Here is a 25719-nt window from a genome sequence, read left to right as displayed (position 1 = left end):
TTGTTTGTAGACAGAGTCTCGCTCTGTCATTGAGGCTGCAGCACAGTGGTGTCATTACAGCTCACTGCAGCCTCAACCTCCTGAGTTCAAGTGATCCTCTTGCCTCAGCCTCCCGAGTAGCTGGGACTAAAAGCTCATGCCACCATGTCTGGCTAATTTTTAAATTTTATTTTGTAGAGATGAAGTCTTACTGTGTTGCTCAGGCTGGTCTTGAATTCCTGGGCTTAAGCAATCCTCCCACCTCAGCCTCCCTGAGTGCTAGGATCAGAAATGTGAGCCACTTTGTCCCGTTGGAATATCTTTTTCCATTCTTTCACTTTCAGTGTATTTGTGTCTGTGGATCTAGAGTCTCTGGTAGACAAGCATATAGTTGGATCATGTTTTTTTAATCCATTCTGTCAATCTCCATCTTTTGGTTGGAGAGTTTAATCCATTTCCATTTAAAGTAGGTACCGATGAGGGACTTACTTGTGTAATTTGCTATATTTTCTACATGGCTTATAGCTTTTTTGTCCCTTGCTTTCTGCATTGTTGTCTTTTTTTGTTAGTTTTTTTGTAGTGAACTATTTAAATTTCTTTCTCATTTCCTTTTGTGTATATTTGCTAGCTATTTTCTTTGTGGTTACCATGAAGATTCCATTTGATATCCTAAAGTTTAACACTCTAACTTAAATGTATACCAGCTTGACTAACATACAAAGATTCCATTCCTGTAAAGCTCTATCCCCACCCCTTTCTGTTACCAATGTCACAAAATTATATCTTTATACATTGTGTGCCCCAAAACATAAGCTAATAATTCTTTTACGTGCATTGTCTCTTAAATTATATAGGAAACAAAACATGGAATTACAAGCCAAAGTTATAATAATACTAGTTTTTGAGTAATAATTTAAAAAACATATTAGTCTCTTAAGTCATGCAGATAATAAAAAGTGGAGTTACAAACTATTGTTACAATAATACTAGTTTTATAATTGCTAATGTATTCACTTTTATTGAGATCCTTAGTTCTTTATATACCTTAGAGTTATTGCTTAGTGTCCTTTCATTTCACCTTGCACAGCTTCTGTGAGCATTTCTTGCAGGGCAGTTCTAGTGGTAAAAAAAAACTCCTCAGCTTTTGTGTTTACTTGGGAATTTCTTAATTTATTTCTCACTTTTGAAGGATAGCTTTGGCAGATATGGGATTCTTGGTTGATATGGTTTGCTCTGTGTCCCCATCCAGATCTCATTATTGTAATACCCATGTGTTGAGGGAGGGATCTGTATTCCCCACATATCAAGGGAGGAAGGTGATTTGTTCATGGGTGCATTTTCCCCATGCTGTTCTCCTGAAAGTGAGTGAGTTATCATGTGATCTGATGGTTTTGTAAGTGTTTGGAAGTTTCTCCTTCACTCTTTCTCTCCCACTGCCTTGTAAAGAAGGTGGCTGCATCCCCTTCCACCATGATTGTAAGTCTCCTGAGGCCTCCCCAGCTATGTGGAACTGTGAGTCAGTTAATCCTCTTTCCTTTATAAATTACACAGGCTCAAGGAAGTTCTTTATAGCAGTGTGAAAATGGACTTATACATTGGTTAAGAGTCTGTTTCTTTCAGCACTTTGAATATATCAGCCTGTTGCAATCTGGCCTCCTATGTTTCTGATGAGAAATCTGCTGACAGTTTTATTGAGGATCCCTTGTATGTGACAAGTTGCTTCTTGTTGCTTTTAAGATTCTCCCTTTGTCCTTCAAAAGTTTTATTATAATGTGCCTTTGTATGGGTCTTTCTCAGTTCATTTTATTTGGAGTTTGTTGAGCTTCTTCAATGTTTATATTCTGGAGCTGAAAAAGTACAATAAATGATAATTGTACTTTTCACTTAATATCTTTCACCAAATTTCAAAAGTTTTCAGTCATTATTTCTTTGACTATCCTCTCTGCTCCTTTCTCTCCCCCTTTTCCTTCTATAATTCCCACAGTGCATATATTAGTTCTCTTGATGGTGTTCCACATGTTTCTTAGGCTCTGTTCACTTTTCTTCAATCTTTTTTTCTGTTTGTTCTTCAGTGTCTTAGTTATTTTTGTGCTGCTGTCACATAACACAAGAAACTGGGTAGCTTATAAAGAAAATAATTTATTTCTCACATTCCTGGAGGCTAGGAAGTCCAATATGAAGGTTCTAGCATCTGGCAAGGGTCTTCTTGCCTTAGCTTCCCATGGTGGAAGGTGAGAGGGTGAGAGAAAGAAGGAAAAGGGGGCTGGACTTCCTCTCTTATAATGAATCCGCTCCCAAGATAATGGCATTAATCACTCACTCTGTCTTCATGGTATGGTCACCTCTCATTAGGCCCTACCTCCCAACACTGTTGCAATGGGGATTAAGTCTTGAATACATCCTTTTAATGGGACACATTCAAACCATAGCACTTACTCTCAATAATTTCTATTGTCCTGTCTTAAAGTTTACTGCCTGCTCAAGTTTGCCTTTGAAGCCCTCTAGTGAATTTTTCATTTCACTTATTGTACTTTTTCAGCTCTAGAATTTCACTTCTGTTTTTCATCGAGACACGGTCTTGCTCTGTCGCCCAGGCTTGAACGCTGTGGCACTATCATAGCTCACTGTAACCTTGAGCTCCTGGGCTCAAGCAATGCTCCTGCCTCAGCCTCCTAAAGTGCTGCAATTACAGGTGTGAGCTAACTGCACCCAGCCCAGAATTTCTTTTCTTTCTTTTTTTTTTGGTATATAAACTATTTATTAACAGACAAGGCCTACAGACTTATTTCTTTTTGGACACACCCACAGTGTGGCCACAGTGGCCAGTGGTCTTGGTGTGCTGAATTTGGACATGAAGGCCCCAGGAGTGGTGCAGCCGTCTATGGGCCCGAATCTTCTTCAGTCGCTGCAGGTCTTCATGGAGCTTGTTGTCCAGACCATTGGCTAGGACCTGGCTATATTTTCCATCCTTTACGTCCTTCTGTGTGTTCAAGAGCCAGTCTGGGATCTTGTACTGGCGTGGATTCTGCATAATGGTGATCACACGTTCCACCTCATCCTCAGTGAGTTCTCCCTCCCTCTTGGTGCAGTCAATGTCTGCTTTCCTCAACACCACATGAACATATCTTTGGCCCACACCCTTAATGGCAGTGATGGGAAAGGCTGTTTTCTACCACCCATCGATGTTGGTGTTGAGTACTCGCAAAATATGCTGGAGCTTTTCAGGGATCACTAGAGACATGGCGGCAGCACAAGAGGCGGTGCGTAGGCCTCCTGTCCAGAATTTCTTATTGGTTTCTTTTTAGGTTTTCTATGTCCTTTTTGACATTTCAATTTTGTTCATATATATTTTCTTGACTTTCACCACATCTTCCTTTAGTCCCTGGAGCATCTTTAAAATGGTTGTTTCTTTGTCTGGTAGATCTGCCATCAGGTCTTTTTCAAGGACAGTTTCAGTTGATATATACTTTTCCTCTGAATGGGCTGCTTTTTTCCATTTTTGTGTGTGTGCGCCTTCTGATTTTTTTTTTTTTTTGATGTTGTTGAAAAATAGACATTTGAATCTAATAATGTGGTAACTCTGGAAATAGGATTCTCCCCATTCTCAGGGTTTGCTGTTTTTGTTTATTTAAAAAAAAAATGTTGTAGGCTGTCTTTGTGCCAAGGATCAGCCTGGGGTATATATTTGAGGTCTTCTTAGGTCTTCTCTGACTCTGTGCCTTTCCATGGGCATGCATGGTCAACCATCTAATTTTCCCCATGTATGTAGTTGCCTTTGAATGCTGTAGTCTCAAATGTCTGGCTCTCAAAAGGGAGAAAGAGAAAAATGAGGCTGGGGGGAGGAAGGGCACTGGCCCTTTAAATCCTCTGGATGTCACCTCTGTTGGTGTATGTGGGGTGGCTTGCAATAATGAAGGGAGGTGCAGCAACAATGGCTACTGCCTCTTGTCTGCACCCCTGTGATCAGAAGCAGCAGTCAGTGATCAGAACACAGATACCCAATATTTGGAGGACAGGGTGCTCTTTGCCCACCCTAGCTCCTGCAAGCTTCATATTTGCTTCTCTAGGAATGTGTTCACAGCTTCTACTATGCTAAGAGCTGAAATTAACTGCAATTTACCATCAAGCTTTCTCCTGGAAATTGTAAGCCTTTAAGAGACCCTGGAGTTCCAAAATAGTGATATTGAACAGATTGTGCCAGTACAATAGTTGTCTGTGTGGGAAGATAGATTCCTGGTGCTTCATAGTCCACCATCTTCCCGGAATTCTGTTTATAGCTTTTTAAATAACAGACTTATTGATATATAACTCATATACCATACAATTCAACCCTTTAAAGTGTACAATTCGGTGGTTTTTAGTATATTCAGAGTTGTGCAACCATCACCACAATCAATTTCAGAAAATGTTTATTACTCCAAAAAAGAAACCTTTACCCATTAGCCGTCACTTCCCATTTCCTGAACCCCCACCCCAACTCTATAGCCCTAGTCAACCACTAATCTATACCCCGTCTCTATAGATTTGCCTAGTCTAGACATTTTGTATAAATGAAATCATGCACTTTTTGTATCTGGCTTCTTTCATTTAGCATAATGTTTTAAAGGTCCTTATATGTTGCTGCATGTGTCATTTCTTTTTGTGGCTGAATATTACATTGTATGGATATACCATTTTGCGTATTTTGTTAATCCATTCAGCAGTTGGTGGACAGCAGGTTGTTTCTATTATTTGACTATTATTAATAATGCTGCTATGAACATTTGTGTACAGGTTTTTTGGTGAACATAATCCCATCCAAAACATTTTGGGTTTTCATTTATCTTGGATATATACTTAGGGGTGGGATTATTGGATTACATGGTAACTCTGAGTGTAAGTTTTTGAGGAACTGCAAGCTGTTTTCCAAAGCAGCTCACCTGCGTGAAGGTTCTAATTTCTTCACATCCTCATCAACACTTGTTGTTATCTGTCTTTTTGATTATAGCCATCCTAGAGTGTATGAAATGGTATCTCATTGTGGTTTTTATTTGCATTTCCCTAATGATAAGTGGTATTAAGCAATTTTTCATGTGCTTATTGGCCATTTGTATATCTTCTTTGGAGAAATATCTATTCAGATTCTTTGCCCATTTTTAATTCGGTTATTTGTCTTTCCATTATTGAGTTGTAGTAGTTCTTTATACATCCTAAATATAATTTCTTTTACAGATATATGGTTCGTAAATATTTTCTACAATTTTGTGGACTGTCTTTCACTTTCTAAGTGATGTCCTTTGAAATGCAAACATTTTTCATTTTGATTAAGTCCAGTTCATTTTTTTCTTTTATTATTTTTGTCGTTTTGGTTTTGTATCTAAGAAACCATTGCCTAATCAAGTTTATGAAGATTTACTCTTGTGATTTCTTCTATGAGTTTTATAGTTTTTACTCTTAAATTTAGGTGTCTGATCCATTTTGAGTTAATTTTTGTATATTTTTGTGAGGTCAGCATCCAACTTCATTCTTTTTGTATGTGGATCTTCAGTTGTTGCAGCACAATTTGTTGAAAATACTGTTCTTTCTCCATGAATTGTCTTGGCATCCTTGTTGAAAATTAGTTGAGCATATATGTAAGTGTTTATTTCTGGACTCTCTGTTCTTTTCCACTGGTCTGTATGTCTGTCCTTATGCCAGTACCACACTGTCTTTATTACTGTAGCTTTGTAGTAAGTTTTGAGTTTGGGAAGTGTGTTTTCTAACTTTGCTCTTCTTTTTCAAGATTTTTTTGGCTTACATTTCATATAAATTTTGGGGTCAGGTTGTAAATTAGCATAAGAAATAATACTTGATAGGGATTGTGTTGAATCTGTAGATCGATTTGGGAAGTATTGCTGTCTTAACAATATCAGGTCTTCCAATCCATGAACATGGGATGTCTTCTTTAATTTCTTTAAAAAATGTTTTGTAGATTTTTTTGGCATTCAAGTCTTACATTCCTTTTGTTAAATTTATTCTAAGTGTTCTTTTTTATGTTATTATAAGTGAAACTATTTTTTAAATTTCACTTTCAGATTGCTCATTACTAAGGTATAGAAATACAGCTCATTTTTGTTTATTAATCTTGTATCCTTTAACCCTGCTGAACTCATTTATTAGCTGTTATGTTGTTTTTGTGGATTCTTTAGGGCTTTAAAATATATAAGATCATGGCATTTGCAAATAAAGATAATTTTACATTTTCCTTTCCAATCTGGATGACTTTGTTGCTTTGTATTGCCTAATTGTGCTGGCTAGTATCTCCAGTAGAATGTTGATTAGAAATGACCAGAGTGGACATCCTTATTTTAGGGGGAAAGCTTTCAGTTTTTCACCATTAAGATGTTAGCAGTGGCATTTTCATAGATAGCCTTTATCAACTTGAAGAAGCTCTTGTCTGTTTTTAGTTTGTTGAGTGTTTTTATCATTATAGGGTGTTAGACACTGTCTAATTTTTTTTATTGCATTGTTCATGTAATTTTTATGCTTTATTTTTTAAATATGGTGTTTTACACTGAATGATTTTCATATATTAAACCAATCTTGCATTCCTGAATTAAATCCCATTTGGTCATGGTCTATGATTTTTTAATACATTGCTAGGTTACATGTGCTAATATTTTGTAGGGGGATTTTAATACCTATATTCATAATAGATATTGGTGGTATTCTTGTGATGCCTTTGGTTTTGGTGTCAATGTTACACTGGTGTCATAGGATGAGTTGTGAAGTGTTCCCTCCTTTTCTGCTTTTTGGAGGAGTTTGTGAAGAATTGGTGGTAGTTCTTTAAGTATTTGGTACAGTTCACCAAGGAAGCCATCTGAGCCTGGGCTTTTCTTTGTAGAAGTTGTTTGATTGCCAATTCAATCTCTAGTTACTCTGTTGTTTTAATAGATTTTAATAGCCTTTACTTGCTCTCCCTGTTCTTTTGTATGGTATGTTTTCATTGGAGCCCTTAGCCTCTTGATCATGGCAAACAACACTGATCCAAAAGTAGTTATCTTTAGTTATTTCCCAGTTTCAGGGGTGATGGCTTTGAGGAGTAGTCTCCATTCTGTTCTACAGCAATACTTTGAATAGGAGCCCATCTCATGTTATAGAGCAAACCCGATACATGTCATAGTGAAGGGAAGCAGCACTTCCTATATTTGCAATTGATTGACAAAATCAGCCTGATGGATAAGTCCTATTTTTTCTGCCAGGAAACTGCCAGCCCCTGCCAAGTTTTAAGCAGGAGGAATGACTTAATTAAGCTTTTAAGCAAGAAAGATCTTTCTGGCACAGAGTGGAGAATAGATGAGAAGGAATTAAAGATTCTAGCGAAGGAGACTGGTTAAGGGGGTTAGTTGGCTTTGGGCCCTTTCGCTGTTCTGTATTTCAGTGGGCTGAATTCTGCAGGCTGTTTCCCAGGTGCCCAAGTCAGTGGTTTCTGCCTGGGTTTGGTCAAGCAGAGGCATTGGTAGGAAATTGGAAGAGAGAGATAAGCCAGGGTATTTCTCTCTGCCTCAGGCAGCACCTTTGCCAGCAATGGTGTTTCTTCAGTTGTCCTAGCTCCTGTTGGATGAAACCTTTCTCTGTAGTTTTAGTGCCCGTTAGGGAGCTTCCTCTGGGTTTTGGCTCTCTACGGCCCCAGCTTCTGGGCTCTTAAGACTCTACCTCCTCCCCATGTTCTTTCCAGTCCTAGGGATGTTAGTGCTTCCTGCGATTTCAGAATTCGGGGGTACAAAACCATCCTGTTTGGCCTCTTATCTCTTTCATCTCCTATGCAGACAATTCCATACATTCAATTCCCTTTATTTGAAAGAACTATAGTGTTTTCATTATCCTAACTGGGTCCTGACAGATATCAGAGGTATTGCAAAAGCCCGGATTCCAAGTACAAAGGGCAGAAGCAAGGCAGGGGCAGGCAAGTCAGAATCCAGAGTCATTTGAAAGAGAAGCAGTAGGCCAGAGAGATAGGCTGTGTGTGTTGGGAGTTGGTATGAGAAGGTGGTTAAGGGAGGAATCCAGATGACAGTGAAATTTTTAGCTTAGCTCGCTGGGCAGGTAATGATGTTGTCAAACCAAGTGAAGACTGCAGGAGTGTAATCGCCCATTGCATTCTTCCTGCCCACTGCACAGACAAAACCAACTCACTGAGACCCACGGCAGTCCAATCAAGAGTTTAATTGACATGAGGCTGGCTGTGCCACATGGGTGATGGAGTTATTAATCAAATCAATCTCTGAAAATTCGGAGGCTAGAGTTTTTCAGGGATAGTTTGGCAGGCAAGGGAATGGGTGCTGCTGATTTGTTGGGGATGCAATCATAGGGGTGTGGAAAATGGTCTTCATGTGCTGAGCCCGCTTCTGGGTGGGGCCACAAGGCATGGCCCTGTGGTGGATCTGGTGGGGCTGTTGGTTGTCAGAAATGCGAAAACCTGAAGAGATACCTCAAAAGGCCAATCTTAGGTTCTACAGTAGTGATGTTATCTGCAGGAGTAATTGGGGAAGTTGCAAATCTTGTGACCTTTGGAACAATGGCTGGTAATCACTTATGCCTTAGCAGAATTCAGGCTCCTCTCATCCTCCTAACCTAGTGGTCTTTCATTAGCTTGACAGAGGCAGTTGAGTTTTGGGGAAGTGCTATTATCATTTAAACTATAAACTAAATATCTCCTAAAGTTAGCTTGACCTAAGCCCAGGAATACCATAGTTTGGGGGTTAATGGCAAGATAGGGGTTGGTTAGATCAGATTTCTTTAACTGTCATAATTTTCTCACTGTTAACAATTTTTGCAAAGGCGATTTCAGGAGAAGGAGCCCATTTTCCTTGGAGGGTAGAGGGAAGATACTGGATTGGTTGAACATGGTGAAATCCCTTTGTCCACAAGAGGGTGCTATCCTGGGGAAACATTGGAATTCTTGGCTAGTGCTCAGCATAAAGGTTTCCAGGCTATTGGCTTGTTGGTCAGGATTCAGGAATAGGTCTGCATATAGGTGCAGGACTTGGTTAAAACCCAGGAGTGGCTGAAGCTCATTTGGAGGGCATGGCTAGAAGCTGGGCCCTGCAAGGCCCCAGCAAGTAACAGGACAGCTCCACCTATAAGCAGAATACCCCCCAGGGCTCTGGGCTAGTGAAGGGGTGGAGGGATGCCGATGACACAGAGCTTTCCCCTGGGGTTTACAATGCCTGAAATACATGAGCATTTGGACATTTGTGCCGGATTTACATTCTCAGTTAAGGTGATGTTAAAATGTGGTGAAGAGTGTAAACAGCAGCCTGAGTGTCAGGACAAGCCAGTGTGAGGTTTAAATGTACCACGTTGAGATAATCAGGAGCTAATTATCTGGAAAAAAGAGTCATCCTCTCCCTTATTGCTTGAATCTCGAGTTCAAGTCCTCCTGCTAACCCTGGCAGGTCTAGGTATGGCATGCACCTCTGCAGACTGTGGAGGATATGTCTTAGTCTTGGCAGGCTGGTTGCATGTCCTGCTGTGTCCCACCCATCCTCTGCTGTAGGCTGCCTGCCTCCTTGCCCACCTGCCATCACCCCTGCCAGGCCAACCCCCCACCTCTGTTTATCTTCTCCATCCATCTGGGAGTCATCTCTTCCCTGTGCTGAGTCCGCCCTTGGTGACACCCGTTGTTGCATACAGACCTCTCCAGCCCCGTTTGTCCACACCAGTCTCTCCATCCTCTGATTCCACCTCTATTTATAGCTAGTACCATCTAATTTGGCATTCAGATTTTAATTATTTCACATCTGCCATTTGCCTCTCTCAAACCAGACTGTATAATTAATTAATTCATTAAATCAGCAAATATGTGAGTGCTTATTCTGGGTTGGGTGTTGAGGCTGTGTCATATCTAAGCTGCCTGCTTTATCTCCCTGCATTTGCGCCAGGGACAACAGTGCCTGCTGCACAGGGGTGCCTGTGACGGGGCCATTCTTTAACATTTTGCCCTGGCATCCGGGGGCACACTATTGAAGATAAACTCTAGCTGAATAACACACAAGGTGCCTAAGCAAAAGGGCAACCTTCTCAGTATATTCTGAGATCCACTCCATTTCAGGTGAAAATAGGTTTTGGTTTGGGTCTGATATAAAAACAAATACTCTTGTGTCTAATGCCTCTTCTGCCTACACTCACCGACGAGCTGGTTCATCTCAATTTGTCAACTTTCAAGCCGTTTGGCTCTCAAGGGACTGCCTCCCACTGCTCATTTCCTCTGACGGCAGGTGACTCTCTGGGCCTCCTTAATGCAGTTTTCGCCTCTGCAATGTGTGGTGGTGGCCGCTGTAGTTTTTATTCTTAGGGTTTGGGTGCTTACTTATAGGATCTCCTTGGGGCCTAGACTGCTACAAAGCTAGTGAGGTTGTAAGACATCACCTAGGCCAGACTCGTGTTTTATATTTTAAAACTCCTAGTACGGTGCTTGTTCCGTCACCACCCATCCCTTGGCTTCCATCGTTTCCAAACCATGTCTGGTGTTCATTTTCTTCTCCCAAATGTTCGTGATGCTTTGGGAATGCAAAAAGCATCCATATTTGGAAAGCTCAGAACTCTCTCGGGGGCGGGAGCAGAACACAGATTGTTCTGTGGAGAAGGAGAGAGTCATGTGCGGCTCAGAGCGTGGCTCTCCGGAGTGGGCCGGAGTGGGGCAGAAGAGCAGGAAGGAAGCTGGGGCCGGCCTGGCTGGGCCTTCCCTGAACCAGGCAGAGGCAGGCAGCTGCCCTGCAGGGCCCACCGCAGTCTCTCAAGACAGACAGAGGAACGGTTTGTTGAGTACCTACTGTGTGCCAGGTTCTGGAATTGTAAAAATATAATACATTATTAATAATGACTACAGCATTAAAATAATTCCTTCTAGACACTGTTCTAAGCACTTGTCCCTTAGCTTCCTTTATCCTCACAACAACTCTAGGGCTAGAGACAGGAATAGAGCCCCCATTTGAGAGGGGGAGTGAGGGGTGCCTGCTTTCTGGACTGCGGCTGGCAGGTCGTTTCGGGAGGGGCTCCCAGGTGCAGATTCCGCCAAGTCCGGACTGAAGGAGGACACGTCGATCCTGGTGTGCTGGGAGGTGCCTTAGTTTGCGTTTAGCGGTCTGTGAACGAGTCTTGGGACCTCTAAAAGCTGACTCAGGGCCACATCAGCTAGGACTCGCTGCTAGCTGCCGCCCAAGGTCGTCCCGCAGCCCCTCGGCAGCCGCCGCCAGGGGTCGCGGGAGCCCCGTTGTAGCGTAGTCGCTCGCCACAGTCGCGCATGCGCGGAACTGCTCCGTGCGTCCTCGGACGGGTCGGCCTTGGGACCGTGCCCGCCCCGCCCCGCCCCGCCCACCTCCCCTCGCCTCGCGTTTCGCCCCGCCCCGCCCACTGCTCTCCCCGACCCCGCCCCACCCCGCCCCACGCTCTTGCCCCGTCTCGCCCCGCCCCTCCTCGCTCTCTCGCCCCGCCCCGCCCCGCCCCGCCGTCCTGGAGCACCTGCCCTGCCTCCCGCGCAGGTGCCGCCGCAGGACTGCAGGACTGGTTCCTGCCGCGGCCACCGGGACAGTGGTCCCCCAAGGCCGGCTGACCATTTGAAGCCCCTGAACTTGGGTTGATTCCGCGATTCAACTCGAGTTCAGGGATGGAGAAGAAAGGCAAACTTGCCAACTCTCTTGATTAACCTCGCGTTAGTGAGCCTCCTTAGGGACTCACCAAGCCGAGCTCTCTGGGAGGCGTTCACACTCACAGGCCCTGGCTGTTCCCAGGCAGCAGCTGAGCCTTCACCGATGTGCCCCTTTATTGTTTTCTGAGACCATATCTATAGAGACTCTCTTAGAAGCTGACAGCATTTAATACGTTAAACATTCAATGCGTGGGTATTTACAAAGAGAAAGGATGTAAAGGTGTGTTTCCTGCTTTAGCAGGAATTGGAGTACGTCATATTTTTCGTGGACCGAAAATTCCTGGTCATAAGGACTATAAAAGCCCAAAGAGGATTTTCCTGGAGTGTTCCTTGAGAGATTCATGTCTTCAAGTGAGATCTAATCCCAGCCTTTTTGAATTGGATATTTGCTAATGACCATGATCTTCTAGGTGTCATCCTAGAGCCATAGGACAGACAAGTGACCACTGACATTGCCTTTTCCCCGGCAGAAAAAGTCTCCAGTCTATTGGGAGCTGTGTGGCAACTGCTGTGGACCTGCTGTGGTAGTAAGCTCATTGGATCAGGATTTGCCCATGTGACCTTGGGCAAATCATCTCTGAGCTTGAATCTCTTCATTTGCAAAGAGAGGACAGGAGAGAAGATAGAGCTCGATCTTTTTTCCTTGACAATCTGCTTTTCTTTTCTTTCTTTCTTTTTTTAGAGACAGGGTCCTGCCCTGTCACCCTGGCTGGAGTGCAGTAGTGCGATCATAGCTCCCTGCAGCCCCAAACTCCTGGGCTCAAATGATACTCCCACCTTGTCCTTCCAAAGTGCTGGGAATACAGATGTGAGCCACCGCGCCAGGACTGCTTTTCATTTTTGGAATCATTGAGATGACTTAGGGTGCAGTGAAACAAGTAGTTTTATAGAAAAGTCCATGAGTGGAGGGAACGACGTGGTTCAGGGGAGCTTTCCGGCGTGCTTTCTTTTGCCTATGTAGGAAACCCAGAGATGTGGGAGTAGGGGTTGTGAGGGGGCGCTGTGGGGCCATGCCTGGTGGAGATCCACCACGTTAAGCCTTCTGCTAACTGTTTATCTCTGACTCCATGATCTCTTCAGCCTCTTCCCATTCTGGATTCTGCTCATGGTGGGCGGCTAGATGGGTGTATTGCATGTGGCCGCTCATCTCAGGTTGCTGGTCAAAGCTTCCTGTTTATATTTAGACAGTGTAAGAAGAGTAAGAACCCTTTTATTGCCACTGACCCATATTCATATTTAATGTTGCTTGTGTTAGTCAGATTCTCATTGGTTCTCTTTTTGGAAGCAAGCAGGGACTTAGAGAGTCCAGAGGAAGCTCAGAGAGCTGGAGCTTTAGTTCAGGTTGGCTGAGGTGCTTGTTCTTAATTCTTCTGTGACACCATGTCTGTCTCAGTCACTGCATTTTTAACATTGTTTTGAAAACATTTTTCTCGGCCAGGAGCAGTGGCTCACGCCTGTAATCCCAGCACTTTGGGAGGCCGAGGCAGGCAGATCACCTGAGGTGAGGAGTTTGAGACCAGCCTGACTAACATGGTGAAACCCTGTTTCTACTAAAAAATACAAAAAATTAGTTGGGCGTGGTGGCGCGTGCCTGTAATCCCAGCTACTTGGGAGGCTGAGGCAGGAGAATCACTTGAACCCAGAAGGCAGAGGTTGCAGTGAGCCGAGATCGCGCCGTTGCACTCCAGCCTAGGTGACAAGACCGAAACTCCGTCTCAAAAAAACAAAAAAACAAAAAAGAAGAAAATAAAATAAAACATCTTTCTCTTCTACTAGAGGTGAAATTTCTCAAGGACAAAGAGATTTCTTAAGGGCAGAGTCCTGTTGTGTGAAGCCCACCCCTAGCCCAGAGTGCTGCCCGCAGTTGGTGCCTAGTGAGAATTTGTGGAATGGAGCAAGCTCAGGACTCCTGTTCACTGGCTGCTCTCACTCCTTGCTATAGTTGGGGACCCCAGAGGCTACACTTACTCATCACTGGTGTGATGAGTCCCCTCTTCTTAGGAAGGAAACTAGAACCAAGACCAAAATTATAAGGCATCATGTGTTAGTAAGGTTGTGGGTCTGTGCCAAAATGTGAACTGTGTTTGATTTTGAACGGTGGGAATATGGGTGGTTGTTATTGTCTTCTTGATGCTTTTCTGCATTTTTCAGCTACCCCTCAAAACAAATTGAGGAGGATTATCATTGTCCCAGGAAAGGCATATATTGATAAGAGTACTTATCGAGTATTTACTGTATGCCAGGCACTGGGCCGAGCCTTCTAACAGTCAGTTGAAACAAGTGCTATTTTGCTCATTTGCTTGATGAGGAACAGAGGCTCTGTGATGTTAAGTAGCTTGCTGCAAATCACAGAGCTGGTAAATGGAGAAGCAAGGGTTTGAATCCAGGTCTGTCAGAAGCCAGACATTTTCTTGTTTTTTTTTTTTTTTTTTTTTTTAAGTGACAGGGTCTTGCTCTTTTGCCCAGGCTGGAGTGCAGTGGCATGATCATGGCTCACTGTAATCTTGAACTCCTGGGCTCAAGTGATCCTCCCATCTCAGCCTCTTAAGTAGCTGGGACTACATGTGTGCACTACCACGCACAGCTAATACAAAAAAAAAAAAAATTATTTCTTTTAAAGATGAGGTCTCACTATGTTTTCCAGGCTGGTCTCAAACTCCTGGCCCCAAGTAATCCTCTTGCCTTGACCTCCCAAAGCACTAGGGTTACAGGCATGAGCCACTGTGCCCAGCTCTGGATTTTCACTCTTAATATTTGACCCCGCAGTTCAGCAGTTACATAGTAGAGGTGATTTTTAGAAGAAAGATGAAAAATAATATAACAAGACAGGTTACCACGTGGTCCACCCTAGGTGTGTGTCTAATTCCATCCCTAGGTATATATCTAAGAGAATTGGAAATGTGTGCCCAAACAAGAGCCAATACCTCAATGCTCATAGCAGCATTCTTCATACATCCCCAAAGTGGAGACAACCCAATTGTTCATCAACTGATGAATGCGTAAATAAAAAGTGGTATATCTGTATAATGGAATATTATTTGGCAATAAAAAGGAATGAAGTTTTTGAATTAGATAGAGGTCATGGCTGTGTAATATTGTGAATGTGCTAAATGCTACTGAAGTAATCATTTTAAAATGATTAATTTTATGTTATGTGAATTTCACCTCAATTGAAAAAAAAGAATGAAGTTCTGATATTTGTTATAACAGCTATGAATCTTGAAAACATTGTGCTAAGTCAAAGAAGCCACATACTAAAGATCCCATACTGTATGATTTCATTTATATGAACCATCCAGAAGAGGCAAATACATAGAGACAGAGAGCAGATTGGCGGTTCCCGGGGGCTGGGAGAAGTGTAGAATAGGGAGGAACTGCTGATAGAGATGGGGCTTTTCAGGGGGTGATGAAAATGTTCTGGAATTAGCTACTGGCGACTATGTGAATATACTAAAACCACCGAACTGTACACTTTTAATGGGTGAATTTTATGGTATGTGAATAATATCTCAATCAAGCTGTTATTTAATATATACAAAAATAATAATAAACAAATACAATTCTTCTACTTGGAGACTTTCCAGCCTACTGTTGCCTAAATCTAATAGTGAGGTAATAAATAATAATAATCAGAGTTACTGTTTTCTGTGTGTCTGCTATATGCCAGGCACTGTTCTAAACGCTTAGCATTTTTGCATATAAAATCAGCTGTGGATTAGAAAGCAAGGAGTCTGGCATCAGATCCCACAGTCTTAGCCACTCCGCTGTACTGCTTTACATATAAAGACAGATACATCATAGGGATGACAGTGTGAGGTAGAGGCCGAGAATGAGAACTCAGGGGTTAGGCTGTCTGGGTTGGAATCCTAGCTCTGCCACTTACTTACCAGTTGTACACTCTTGGGTGAGTTACTTGACAGACTAGAGCCCTAGTTTCCTTATCTCCAATGTGGAGATGATAGTAAATCCCCCCTCGTAGGGTTTTCACATAGGGTTCCCTCATAGCGTTTATAGATGAATTATCGCAAACTCTGAGAACAGTATCTGGCATGTAACTAGCACCCAATACATGTTATCTTTATTACTATCATAGGGTTACTAAATAGAGACTGAAAGAGCATAAATTCAAGTTGCAGACTCTCAGTTAGTGAGCACTCAGGTTGACCTAGCATCTCATTTGCTCACAGAATTGTGGAGCCGGAAGGGACACTGAAAGACCATCTGCTCTAGCAGGGGAATGTCTAATCCAAGGCTGGCATCCTCTTCTTTTATGAGGGATGTGTGTGTGTTTGTGTGTGGACCTGTGTGCACACCTCCTAAGAAGGATATGCTGTCTGTGGCAGGAAAACAGCAATTCAGGAAAGCACCCAGAAGGGACCAACTATGGCTCCCAGCCAAGAGACTTCCAAAAATCATAGATGCTCTGGATTGACAGGGACCTCACAGGGGATCCAGGCCGGCGTCCCTGTCCCTCTGCTTCCCCCCAGCATTTGGTGGTTTCCATTGGCATATTCTCCTCCCCTCTACACCCCTGCACAGGGCCTTGTCCTCCTATTGAGCTAAGTCTATCTGACACCTGTGAGAGCCCAGCCTTTATAGAGGCAAGAACACAAGACCAGCCATCGGGGCTGCCCTTGCCAAGGCTTTGCTTTGTGTCTCTTGAACCTCTTTTCCTGAGTCTCTTTTCAGCCTTGGAAATTGAGACCCTTGGACGTTGTCTTATCACCTTTGAAGGCTATACCATGGGGCTGGGTTATCAGAAACTTACTATTATATAAAGGCTTTCTGGTACTTTCAGTTATAAACACCCCTGTGGGTCATGTTACGGCAAAGCATCAGGGTGTACCTGTCCCAGGCCTGACTTCCAGAGATGTGGTTAAGATAAATGAGGAAGCAGTCCCTAGAGTTGTAGTACATAGTTCATGTCATTATATTTTATAGTCTTTTCTTGCATTACTTAACTTTATAAGGAATTAATTTCCTGTCCATTTCAATGCAGTTCAAAAAAATCAAAAATTTGTTTTGGCTGTTAGTCTCTTAGAGTTGTACAGCTCAAGGCAGTATCTCAGTAGTTCAACCCTTCATGACACAGACAAGGAATAGGAGGCCCAGAGATATGGGGAATTGCCTAGGGTGATGCAGCTCTTGGTAGGAAAGAAAATCAGCACCCTAAAGTTCTAGACTTTGATTTCTTGCCTTTTCAATTTGAAATTCATTTTTGTTGTCATTGCTGTTATTGAACACTGAATAGGCTGCTGTCAACAGCTCAGTGAGACAGGAGATTGTGAGCAGCACTTTGTAGTCAGATAGACCAGGGGTCGGAACCTGGCTTTATCATTTACTAGCTGTGGAGCCCTTAATTCAGTCTTATCTATAAGGTGGTGTTAACACCTTTCTCTCAGGGTGGCTGTGAGAATTAGAAATAGTGCCTGTCGTATCCCAGGCATAGTGCTGGGTGCTGAGTAGGGCTTTGATAAATCAACCTTTGTTATTATTGAAACTGAAGTCTTACATACCCAGATAAGGCTCCTAGCTGAGGGATCTCAAATTTAGACAGACCTGAAAGAATGTGGGGTGCTAACCCCTCAGTGATCACTGGATTTTCAGGCAATGAGATGTGTAGCTTTCTCCACATCCTCAGCCAAACTTCCAGAGAATCTACAGGCCTTGGGGAGAGAAAATAGCTCCCTGTCAGAGGTATTGAGCCTGAATCTTTCTTTTTTTAAATTAAATTTTTTTAGAGATGGGGTCTCACTGTGTTATGCAGGCTGGGCTCGAACTCCTGGGCTCAAGCAGTGCTCCCACCTTGGCCTCCCAAAGTGCTAAGATTACAGGCATGAGCCACTGCACCTGGCCCTTAATCTTGATGTGGAAGGAAGCAAGGTGGAGAGTCTGGTTTGTTATACTATATTCTGTTAGTTACACCTAAATAGAACAGTTCAGAGGCTGGGCATGTTTGAGCTTTTAAACCTATAGAGGGTCCTCAGCCTGCTTATCAGCTAGCTACCCAGCACCCCTCCCCGTGTGATGTCCCATTGGTCTACTGGCTTCTGTCTGGCACCTTTGCTTTCCACACTCCACCCTGTGCACTCAGCAGTCCTTGTTGCCCCTCTAGGACATTACCCAGAGCAGGATGCATTGGCCCCAGCTAATGGGCTCCCTTATAAGGGGCTTCCACTTCTGACTCCTGCATAGACCTTGGGCAAGTCACTTAACTTTTCTGAGACTCTCATTCTTTTTCCACGAGATAGAGAGGAGAATAGTACCTATTGAACAGGACCAAACAGGCACATGGAAGGGTTTGAAAACAAGTGTAATTAAAATTTTATCATCATTAATTTATTTAAAATGTGTTACCTAGGCTGGGGCCAGTGGCTCATGTCTATAATCCCAACACTTTGGGAGGCCAAGGCAGGAGGATCTCTTGAGGTCAGGAGTTTGAGACCAGCTTGGACAACATAGTGAGACACTGTCTCTACAAAAAAAATAAAAAATAAAAAATAAATAAATAAAAGAAATTAGCAAGGTGTGGTGGCACGCACCTGTAGTCCCAGCTACTCAGGAGGCTGAGGCGGGAGGATTGCTTTGAGCCCAGGAGTTCAAGGCTGCAGTGAGCTGTGATTATGCCACGGTACTCCAGCCTGGTAGACAGAGTAAAACCCTATCTCTTAAAAATAAAGTAAAATGTGTTACGCTTCTTAGAAAGGGCATTTCAGAAGTGAGTTTATCTGTGGGAACGCTCTTGTGTGGCAGGGAGATAAATTTTGGGTTGTGTGGCGATTCGTTGTTCTTTAAATCACACAGTCAGCCACTTTTAGCGCTCATCCTTTAGAGCTGATCATGGTTGGTGAGAAAACACGGAATTTCCACCCTTTTTGTACATAGCTTTACTTTGGAGATGTAGATCTTATTGAGATGTTTACTAGGCATTGCTGTCATACCACTATTTTTCAAGTCTGCTTTTCACTTATTTTTGTCATTCATGTCTCTGGAAAAAAGAAAATAAGTAAAAACATTATTGATGATAGCTTCCCAAATTGACAGTACATCATCTGACATTTTAATGGGGACCAATTTTGTCCATGACCTCAGGACTCTGCTTCTCAGACAGTGTTGATATGATCCTGGACACTCGAAAATTTATAGACCAGTCCAGAGGGCCTGTAAATAGCTTCTGACAGAGAACTAAATTTTCTGGAACTGACCTGCATAGGCACAAACTCACTGTGATAAATCAAGACTCTGCCATTGCTCTGAGATGTGTCCAGTGGTACATGGAATAAATGCCATAGCATTTGGAAGAGGGAAAGGAACAATACTTAATTAATGTAATACCTTAAAGGGCCTCCTGCTCAAGAATGGACTTGTTGCTAGGAATCAATTTGCCAGCTCAGACTTTGGGTGTCCACATACCTGCCTAATTAGAACATGAACCCACAGGAAACACTAGTTTCTCCTCACTGTGGAGGATTAAGTTGTGTAGCTGGTTTGAATCTTCTTACTGACCACACATGACTGTGGATTGCTGCCATAGATGATTGGTTTTCAAGTATTTTAGAACACGATAAAATATAGATGATAGTAAAATTATGTTGAACTGGATTTGGCCTTTCTTTGATTCACTGGGCTTGGCAGGTCTCTGAGAGCCTTGGTCATTTTCATGAGCATTAGTGGTCAGAGTCCAGCCTGAAGCAGTACAAAATGCCTAAAAGTACACTCAGTTTTTCCTGACCTTTTGATGTACTCTGGGGAATTAGTTTTTTAAATATTAAATCCCTGATATCAATTTGCACAATATTCTTGCTTTTCATATAAGCAGAAGGCAGACTATGAAACAATCTATCTCTTTTTGTTATTTTTGGTGGTTTTAATTTTGCACAAGTGAGCACTTAAAGCATATTTGGGAAGGTAATGCTTCCAAATCTGCGATTTGGTTTTGAGTAGCTTCGGAACTATTCTGGCAAATGGTGGATTTGTTCATTTTATTGATATTCTCTTCCAATGAAAATGTCAAGAGGTTATAACAGTTCACACTAGAGAGAGGCTACTTATTGATTATTTTCAATTGCATAAACGACATTGGTGCTAACTGGAAAGAGAATGAATATTGAGCACCTAGGCTGGAGGGCCATTGAAAGTTATTAGAATCGTATTCCTTATTTCAGAAAGTTCAGTAGAGATGTGGATAAAAATAGACCTACATCAAATTTCTAGAGATGAAAACTACCATGTCTGATATGAAAATTACACTGGATGTGATTAGTGGCAGATTAGACATTGCAAAAGAAAAGATTAGTGAACCTGAAGACATAGCAATAGAAATTATCCAAAATGAAAGAAAGAAAAATTATTATTATTGGCCAGGTGTGGTGGCTCATGTCTTTAATCCCAGCACTTTGGGAGGCCGAGGCGGGCGGATCACCTGAGGTCAGGAGTTCGACCAACATGGAGAAACCCCATCTCTACTAAAAATACAAACTTAGCTGGGCGTGGTGGTGCATGCCTGCAATCCCAGCTACTCGGGAGGCTGAAGCAGGAGAATTGCTTGAACCCGGGAGGCGGAGGTTGCAGTGAGCCGAGATTGCACCATTGCACTCCAGCCTGGGCAACAAGAGCGAGACTCCATCTCAAAAAAAAAAAAAAGAAAGAAAAATTATTATTATTTTTTAAGTGGAAAGACCTTAAGTGATTTGTAGGACAACTCCACTTGGCCTAATATGTGCGTAAAGTCCCCTAAGGAAGGAGGAGGGTGACATAAACATTTTTGAAGAAAAAATGGCTGGATATTTTTCAAATTTTATGGAAACTACAAACCATCAGTTCCAGGAAGCTCGACAAAGCCCAAACACTTCATAATCTAAATTGCTGACAACCAGTGATAAAGATAAAATCTTAAAATCAGCCAGAAAAAAAGACATATTATATACAAATGAACAAACATAAGGGTGACAGCAAAATTATTGTCGGAAACCATGCAAGTGAGAATACAGTGGAGCAGCACTTTTGAGAGTAATGGAAGGGGAAAAAAGCAAACTGTCAACCCTGAATTCCATACTCCATGAAATCTCTGTCTAAAATTAGAGCTAAATTAAGCTTTTTCAAGGCAGATAGTAGCTGAAAGAAATCAGCAGGAGCAGAACTACCCCACAAGAAATGTTGATACCAGGAGGAAATATGAATTTACACACAAAAGAACAAAGAGAACTGGAAATTATAATTTGGTGAATATACAAGAATTTTTCCTTATGATCTAAAGGTTTAAAAAAATTGACTAAACAAAAATAATAACCACATAGGGTAAGGTTTTTAACCTGTGTAAAAGTAAAATGTACATAAGATAATAAAGGCTGGGAGGGAGAAATGGAAGTATGCAATTGTAAAGGTCTTATATTATATGTGAAGTAGTATAATATCATTTAAAGTAGGGGCTGGGCATGGTGGCTCAAGCCTGTAACCCCAGCACTTTGGGAGGCTGACATGGGCGGATCACTTGAGGTCAGGAGTTCGAGACCAGACTGGCCAACATTGTGAAACCCTGTCTCTACTAAAAAAAAAAAAAAAAAATTAGCCAGGTGTGGTGGTGCACGCCTGTAGTCCCAGCTACTGGGAGGCTGAGGCACGAGAATCGCTTGAACCCAGGAGGTGGAGGTTGCAGTGAGCCGAGATCACGCCGCTGTACTTGAGCCTGGGTGACAGAATGAGACTCCATCCCAAACAAAACAAAACAAAGTAGACTATGCCAAATTAAACCCTGAAGCAATCACTGACATGGAAAATATCAATTTTAGTGAATAAGCCAATAAGTAAAATAAAATGTAAAAATACTCAAATAGACAACAGAAAAAAAGGAGAAAAAGGAAAAATAGAACAGATGGAACAAATAAAAAACAAATAGCAAAGTGGTAGATTTAAACCTATCTGTTTAAAAAATTACATTAAGTATAAATGATTTAAATACCCTATTTAAAAGGTAGAGATTGTCAGATTGGAAAATAAGCAAAACTCAACTCTGTTGGCTACAAGAAATACACTTTAAATACCAAGACACAATAGATTAAAAGTAAAGGGATGAAAAAATTTACCATGCTAACACTAATCAAATGAAGGCTGTAGTATCTATATTAATATCAGACAAAGCAGGTTTTAGAGCAAAGATGTCAATCCATCAAAAGAATATAACAATTCCAAAGGTTTATGATCTTAATAACAGAGTTCTAAAATACATGAAACAAAAACTGATAGAACTTCAAGGAGAAATAGGCAAATGCACAGTTATGCTTGGGGATTGCAATATCCATGTTTCAATAAATGATAAAGCAAGTGGACAGAAGATTGGTAAGGATATAGATGCCTTGGGACAACACAGTATACCAACTTGACTTAATCGATATTTATATGACATTCCACCCAACAACAACAGAGTCACATTCTTTTCAAATGTAACATTTACCAAGATTGACCATATACAGGGTCAGAAACAAGTTTTAACAAAATTAGGAGACTTTGAGTGTGTTCTCTGGACTGTGTTAGAGGTCCTCAAGACTACCATCAGTCATTGATATACTGGAAAGACTCCCATAGCTTAGAAGAGCTGTTATACTCATGGTTACAGTTTATTACAGCAAATGGATACAGATTACAATCAGTAAAAGCAAAAAGGCACATAGGGCAGAATTCAGGAGAGACCAGGCTCAAGCTTCCAGTTTTCTTCTCCCAGTCGAGTCCTATGGACATTGCTTAATTCTCCCTGCAACAGAGTGTGACAGTACTTTTGAAATATTGCCAATCAAGGAAGATCACCTGAGCTACCTTGGTGCCTAGGGATTTTATTAGGGGTCAGTCACATAGGCATGGAGCACCCATGTTACTGGCCTTAGTCATTCTCCAGCCCCTGCAGAGATCAGACTGATATAGCATGGCCCTAGTCCTCTGCCATAAATAACATTGTTAGCATAAACTATCTGGTATGGCTCAAGGCCCCAAATAAACAAAGACAGTTGTCAGGTAGGATATTCTGAGGGCTTAAGAGTTTTTCTCCCAGGAACTGGTAAGGGCCAGTCCTTCCTTTGGAATGTACAGGGTTTGAACATCCCAAGGCTCTAAGTCAGCCCTTTACTGCACAGATCATGATGGAATTAACTTGGAAATCAGTAAAAGAAGGATCTTTGGAAAACTCCCAAATATTTGGAAACTAAATAACACACTTCTAAAGAAGAAAGCAAAAGTTAAATTAGAAAATATTGTGAACTGAATATCAAAATTTGTAGGATGCTGCCAAAGCAGTCCTTATGGAGAAATTGCTGACACTAAATACCTATATTAGGAAATAAAAAAGGTCCAAAATTAATAATTTCCACCTCAAGAAACTAGAATAGGAAGTGCAAATAAAGCCCAATGTATTCAGAAGAAAGGACATAATAAAGATCAGAGCGGAAATAAATGAAATTGAAAACAGAAGGATAGAGAAAAATCAATGAAACCAAAATCAATGAAATCAAGAAATCTTTACTGAGAATTTCAGTAAAATTGATAAACCTCTGATATCAGGAAGAAAAGATAGAAATTGCCAATTATCAGGAATGAGAGAGGTGCCATCTACTAAAGATTCTACAGGTACTAAAGGATTATAGAATATCATGGACAGCTCTATACCAATAAATTTGACAACTCAAAAGAAATGGACAAACTATTTGGAATATATAAACTACTAAAGCTCACTCAAGAAGAAAGAGATAATCTGAATGACCCTGTATCAAAGAAGTAGAATTTGTAATTGAAAAGCTGCTCATAAAGAAAACTCCAGGTCCAGATGGCTTTAATGGTGAATTCTATCAAACATTTAAGGACAAAATAATATCAGTTCTACACAAACACTCTCAGAAAATCGAAGGAGAGGGAATATTTCTCATTTTATGAGATTAGTATTTACCTAATATCAAAACCAGATACGGAGGCATTTCAAGGAAACTTTAAGCAAATATTCCTCAGAAACATAAATGACAAAATTTGAGGCCAGGCACGGTGGCTCACACCTGTAATCCCAGCACTTTGGGAGGCTGAGTCGGGCAGATCACCTGAGGTCAGGAGTTCGAGACCAGACTGGCCAACATGGTGAAACCCCGTCTCTACTGAAAAAAAAAAAAAAAAATCGGCCAGGTGTGGTGGAATGCGCCCGTAGTCCCAGCTACTTGGGAGGCTGAGACATGAGAATTGCTTGAACTCAGGAGGTGGACGTTGCAGTGAGCCCAGGTCGCGCTGCTGCACTCCAGCCTGGGTGACAGAGCGAGACTACATCTCCAAAAAGAAAAACAAAAATTGAAGGCAAATTTTAACAAATCAAATCCAAAAATATAAAAAAGGATAATTCATCTGGCCAAGTGGTATTTTTGCCAGGAAAGGAAGGTTGGTTTAACATTTGACGATCAGTCGATGTAACTTACCATGTTTAAAAACTAAAAGTGAAAAAGCTATATGATTATCTCAATGAACATGGAGAAAGGATTTGAGCAAATCCAACACTGATTCTTAATAGAAACTCTCAGCAAAACTGGTGTAGAAGGCACCTTCTTCAACCTGGTAAAGGGCGTCTAAGAAAAACTTTTAATCTCAAACTTAATGCTTTCTGACTGAATGCTTTCTCCCTAAGATCAGGAATAAGATAGGGATATTTATTCTCACCACTTCTTCTTCTTTATTTTTTATTTTTTATTTTTTGGGAGACAGGGTCTCCATCTGTTGCCCAGGCTGGAGTGCAGTGGTGCAGTCATTTCTCACTGCAGTCTCAAACTCCTGGGCTCAAGTGATCCTCCCACCTCAGCCTCCCAAGTAGCTGGGATCACAGGTAGGTGCCACCACAGAAGGCTGTCACCCCTTCTATTCAGCATAGTACTGGAGATTCCTGCCAGTGCAATAAGGCAATCAATAGAAATAAAAAGCATCCAGATTGAAAAGGAAGAAGTAAACTGTCTATTTGCAAACAACATGATATTCTACAGCCATCTTCTGGCCCTCTAGAGCAATATTTAAAAATGAAGCCTTTTGAAAAAAAATTCACTCAGTTTTTGTGTCTGATTTTTTTTTTAAGGACTTTGTTTGGAGAAGCTGCCTATTTCTTCTTCTACCAGTAATCTCCATGTGGACCGGGAACAGGATGTCATCACCTGTTATGAGAAAGCAGGGGACATCGCACTCCTGTATCTCCAAGAGATAGAAAGGGTAAGTGAGGACCACGTGTTTGTTCCTGATAACTTTTTCCCTCAAATCAGGTAGCGGACAACTGTGATTAATCTCTAGGAAGCTTTCAACTTGTCTGTCTGTGTGTGCAAAGCTTTACTTGTGCTCCTTAAAGCTAAGGAGACGGTGGTAGTGATTGCTGTACCTTATGAAAAATAGATGGTTGGGCCAGCGTGGTGGCTCACACCTGTAATCCTAGCACTTTGGGAGGATGAGGCAGGTGGATCTTCTGAGGTCAGGAGTTTGAGACCAGCCTGGCCAACATGGTGAAACCCCATCTCTACTTAAAATACAAAAATTAGCTGGGCGTGGTGGCGGGCATCTATAATCTCAGCTACTTGGGAGGTTGAGGCAGGAGAATTGCTTGAACCCAGGAGATGGAGGTTGCAGTGAGCCAAGATTGCACCACTTCGCTCTAGCCTGGGCCATTGAGCAAAACTCCGTCTCACAATAAAAAGCAAGCAAGGAAGAAAGAAAAATAGATGGTTCAGTGTTTGTGAAGCATTTTAGCATCCTCTGAGCAGAAATGACAGTGTGCATCTGTTCATACCTTCAGCACCCTGAAGCTGGCCAGCCACCCCAGTTTTCCTAATAAAATGGGTTGAGCTTCATTTGTACTCAAGTACTTGACGCTGTGCCAAGACCTGTTCATCTGGGGTTTGGGAGGCCTTACCTTGACGGATATGGCAAAGGTCTGCTGGGGACGTGGACCGAAGTGGACCGAGTTGAGTACATCGGGTATCCCCGGAGACCATCAGGGATGGTCTGCTCTCAGCCGTCAGTGCTTTGCCTGTGGTGTGGGTGATGGAAACGAGCAGCTGACAAGAGGGCCTCTGAGC

The 25719-nt window shown here is 42.0% G+C and overlaps 1 protein-coding gene and 1 pseudogene across 11 annotated transcripts in view; one reads left to right on the top strand and one right to left on the bottom strand.

Annotated features, from left to right (window-relative positions):
* Positions 1–25719, top strand: part of TTC7B (tetratricopeptide repeat domain 7B) — a 297044-nt gene that overhangs the window by 49607 nt on the left and 221718 nt on the right. For all 11 annotated transcript variants that reach the window (XR_010137010.1, XM_054530407.2, XM_063715700.1 and 8 more), the window contains exon 4: positions 24732–24862. Coding sequence is in view for 10 of the 11 variants with exons in the window: in XM_054530407.2 (XP_054386382.1) it covers positions 24732–24862 (131 nt within the window). In the remaining variant the exon portion in view is untranslated. The remainder of the gene's footprint in view (positions 1–24731; positions 24863–25719) is intronic.
* On the bottom strand, positions 2700–3250 carry LOC100434829 (small ribosomal subunit protein uS13-like; annotated as a pseudogene).

Source organism: Pongo abelii, chromosome 15 (assembly GCF_028885655.2).
Source record: "Pongo abelii isolate AG06213 chromosome 15, NHGRI_mPonAbe1-v2.0_pri, whole genome shotgun sequence".
NCBI lineage: Eukaryota > Metazoa > Chordata > Mammalia > Primates > Hominidae > Pongo > Pongo abelii.
Note: the sequence above shows the minus strand (reverse complement) of the source record. Positions and strands in the feature narration are given on the sequence as shown.